We start from the raw sequence: 4,060 nt of genomic DNA, 5'->3' as shown, positions 1-4,060 counted from the left end.
GCTGGGATCCCAGCCACAGGGGACGAGCACCAGCGCCTGCGCCACGGGGCGACGCAGGCGGGCACCGAACCTCCCAGGCAAGGAAAGAGGGCGGCGTTGTGCCCACGTACGGGGAAGATCTTCCTGGATCAGCATTTGAGGTCCCCAAATCCATCACCCGGCAGAAAGAAGCCATGGGCAGAGATCAGAAACACCGAGCAGATCAAGGAGAGAGGATCCAACCTCCCATGGTTGCGTATCCCTGACCCTGAGAGGGGAGAGCAGCATCTCTGGGATGGTAGCCACACGTAAGGTGATTTGGTAGCCACACGCAAGGTGACTTGGTAGCCACACGCAGGTGAATCTGGTCCAGAGCACTTGGCTTTTCCAGCTGCTCCCTGCCTCCTGGGATGGGAGCCGACCCCGGGGAGGGCAGATGTGGGGCAGCCCCACAGACCAGCAGCAGATGGACCCAAGGTCATAAAACACCCCCCTCGCTTGGGAGGGGAGGATGGAGGAGGCTGCATCTCAGGTGCTCAGCGCCAGGTCTAAGCATCAACAGGAGAAGGGTGAGCGGGCTGGGATTCGGAGAGGAAAAACAACCCGAAATAACCCCAAATCTCTCTGTATTCTCGGCAGCTTTTTGCCGGAGGCTCTCGCAACTGAATAATTATAATAATTCATTCTGAATAATTCAGCGACCCGCACAGCCTCTCCGGGGGACGAACGTTTCACCATCTGCATTCAACAGCAGACACCAGGAGCGAGCGGCGCAGTGCGCAGCATGGGAACGGGTTATCCCGGTCGGTCACACCGGGAGCAACCCAAAACAGCCTCCACCAGAGCCCAAAGCCACCCCGGTACCGCTCCTCAAAGCATCAGCTCGCTCCCCATACAAGAACAGGGCAGAAACGCTCGCTGCTCAAAGCCTCTGGTGAAAGGAGGCGCCGTTTCCCTGCGGTTCTTACCTCCTTCCTCCACTTGAGCTCGCAGAAAACCCGCTCGAAGCACTCGTGCATGTAGTTGAACTGCAACGAGAAATCGGGCGTCTCACAGCAGCGGCCCCGGGAGCCCGGCACCGGCTGCTCCCCACGCCACGGGCTCCTCCTGGCGGCCACCGGCTCCTGTGTCCCCTCCCAGCCCAAAAGCAGAAGCACAGGGAGCTCTTCCAGCTTCTGGGAGGGAAATCGAGCAGGCTCTGGGTTTTTCTCTAGCAAATGAGCAAACTGGGGGTGGGGGGGGGTACTTACATAGGGGGTGAAGATTTTAACCCATCGAGGTTTCTTCTCTCCTCGCGCGTATTCGAAACAAAACGCCATTCCCTCTTCGTCCGTGTCCCACCGCTGCATCTCGTCCCATTCGAACGCTATTACCTGGTTCTGAGCGAGACGAAAAGCCAGGTGAGGGCAGAGGAAGGGGAGGTTTGGGGCAGATGAGGTGGCAAAAGCGATGCAGGAACAGGGACGCAGCGTGGAAACACCAAATAAACCCAAAAATCTGGGGGCCCAACCGCTGCCAAAACCCCTTCAGAAGCAGCCCCGGAGCCTTGGGGATGGGCGCTGGTGCTGCCCCCATGGCAAAGCTCCTCACCTCCAGCTGCCCCTCCTCTGTGCAGGCGTGGAGTTTAAAGTGCTTGATGCTGATGGCCGTGATGACATGTCCCTTCCGCCGAGAGTCGCAGGAGCAGTGGGGGAAGATGATCTCGTTGTAACCCTCGCACGTCCGTAACATGTTCAAATACTGCGGGGAAGAGAGAGCGAGCAGTGGGCATCAGTGACCAAAGGGACCCCCACGTCCTCCTGCTTCCCAATGCCCTCCTGCTCATCACCCCCACGGCTTTACCCTCGTGCAAGGGGGCTGGATCCCCCCCGAAACACACCCAGAGCCTGCAGGGCTGTGCCATGGGGAGGAAGGAGCCTCCTCCAGACACATACAGAGCCCCTCAGTGAATCACAGGATGTGAGGAGTTGGAAGGGACCTGGAGAGCTCTGCACCTCTGCAGCCTGGCCAGGTCCCTCTGGATGCCATCCCGTCCCTCTGGCACATCAGCCTCACCACCCAGCTTGGTGGTGTCAGAACTTGCTGAGGGTGCCCTCAATCCACTGTCAATATCATTAATGAAGATATTAAACAGCACTTGCATAGAACAGTTTGGGTCGGAAGGGACCCCAAAGCCCCCCAGTCCAACCCCCATGGGCAGGGACACCTCCACCAGCCCAGGCTGCTCCAGGCCCCGGCCAACCTGGCCTTGGGCACTGCCAGGGAGGGGGCACCCACAGCTTCTCTGGGCAACCTGGGCCAGCGTCTCCTCTCCAGGCAGGTGGGATAACTCACCATGACCATCTTTCTCTGCTCACACAGCTTCTGTAACTGGTAGGACTTCTCCTCTGCTTTGATGTAGCCTTTCTTGACATCATCAACAGCCTAAAGGTGAAAAGGAGAAAGGGAAAGCCAGGTCAGAGCAGAGGACTCTGCACTGTGTCGTGATGCTTTGCCTGCCCTGGCAGCCCCAGAGCTGCTTGAGCACCCAAATTCACAGCCCCAGATGCTGACCAGCAAGGCAGAGGGGTGGCTCTTCATGCCACGAGCCTCTGCCCGCCCTGGGGAGCACACAGATGGCTTTGGAAGAACGACCCCTGGCAAAAGAGGACGGATCTGGAGATGCTGGTACAGGTGGTTGTTGTGTTCACACACAGGCAAGGACAGGCTTGGTACAACCCTTCTCCTTCACAGACAGACACATCCTTCTCCAGCAAGTCTTCTACCCACATGAAAATGTGTTTTATTCCTCAGGACTGAGCAGGTTCACAGCCCCTTCCCTTCGCTCCTCAGCTGCACATCCCAGCAAGGACTCCCACCCGTGGCACAAAGCACCTTGTAAAGCCCCCAGCCAGCGAAGAGCCAGTCTGGGAGGTCAAAGAGCTCGACCACAACTGGTTTTACTTCAATTCGGACCAGAGGTTGGTACAGGCCCAGCTCAAAGTGCATTGGAGAAGTGTTTTTGGTGGTGAGAGAGTCACAGAATGGTTCTGGTTGGAAAAGACCTTTAAGATCATCGAGTCCAGCCATGGAAGATGGATTCATCTTATTGAACCCTGCAGTTATCGACCTCTGAGCTGCTCTCCCCAGACTGGCTTCAGGCAGCGGGACAACGCAGCTCTCCTCAGGCTCACCTCATCCTGGAGAACCTGCACCAAGTGAAACCACAGGCAGAGACATTCCCTTCCCAGCACCACCATGGACTTCCACTCCTTGAAGGTACCCAAGCAGGACTGGCCCTCAATTTCCCCACTGGAGCAGTTCACCGGGTGCTCTCATTGCCTTAACTCCAGGAGAACCGTACGGCTCTCGGGCACCCACCTGATGGAAGAAGTAGGTGACGGCCAGGTCGTTGTCGTTGAGAAGAACCTCCTCCTCTGTGGTGAAGAGCCACTTCCGGATGGTCAGGCATGTCCCCGGCACCGCCGAGGTGTAGTTCTGCACGTAGAGTTTGTGGGGGAATTCGTTGGGCGCCAGTTTGCGCACTGGGACAAAGGAAAGGACACGGAGGGGTGAGCGCGCAGCCCCGCGCAGCATCAGCATCTGCGGCCCGGCCGCTGCACAAACCCACATGGGCTGAGCCAGCCGGGACCAGGACCAGGACCCAAACTGTGCTCCAGGGCCCCTATTTCTCCTCCCTGACACAACGCAGCTTTTTTTCAGCACTGATTTCACAGCTGCTCCCTTGCAATCGCCTCCGGTGCACGGGCAGGAATCTGAGCGAGACCAAACCCCTCTCAGCGCAGCTCTCGAGCATCATCCCCACAGCCCAACTTCATCCCCCCCGTCACCAGCGATCCCCTGTGGAGCCGTTTGCTGTGTCCAAATCTGCTTTACCCAGCTCTGATGGACTGCAAAAGGTGAGTGCTGGTACCTCTCCTTCACCAGGAAGGGATACTGAAGGGTCGTTAACTTTCTGCAGATGGAGCTTGCAGAGGAATTAAACGGAGCGCATCCAGACAGGAATAAATGTGGACGTCCAGAAAGCACAAACCATAAAGATCAACTGGAGTTTTCCCCTCTGAGGTTCGAGGAGTGCAGG

At 57.7% G+C, this 4,060-nt stretch overlaps 1 protein-coding gene across 1 annotated transcript in view; it reads right to left on the bottom strand.

The window, feature by feature from the left end:
* Positions 1-3,503, bottom strand: part of SNX27 (sorting nexin family member 27) — a gene marked incomplete at both ends in the record, with an annotated part of 4,019 nt that extends 516 nt beyond the window's left edge. Inside the window, 5 exons of the mRNA XM_010184705.1 lie at positions 939-1,007; positions 1,230-1,358; positions 1,570-1,719; positions 2,314-2,403; positions 3,340-3,503. Coding sequence (XP_010183007.1) covers positions 939-1,007; positions 1,230-1,358; positions 1,570-1,719; positions 2,314-2,403; positions 3,340-3,503 — 602 coding nt within the window. The remainder of the gene's footprint in view (positions 1-938; positions 1,008-1,229; positions 1,359-1,569; positions 1,720-2,313; positions 2,404-3,339) is intronic.
* Positions 3,504-4,060: the final 557 nt, after the last annotated feature.

This window comes from Mesitornis unicolor, unplaced genomic scaffold, assembly GCF_000695765.1.
Source record: "Mesitornis unicolor isolate BGI_N332 unplaced genomic scaffold, ASM69576v1 scaffold19465, whole genome shotgun sequence".
Taxonomy (NCBI): domain Eukaryota; kingdom Metazoa; phylum Chordata; class Aves; order Mesitornithiformes; family Mesitornithidae; genus Mesitornis; species Mesitornis unicolor.
This window is presented reverse-complemented; position numbering and strand designations above follow the sequence as displayed.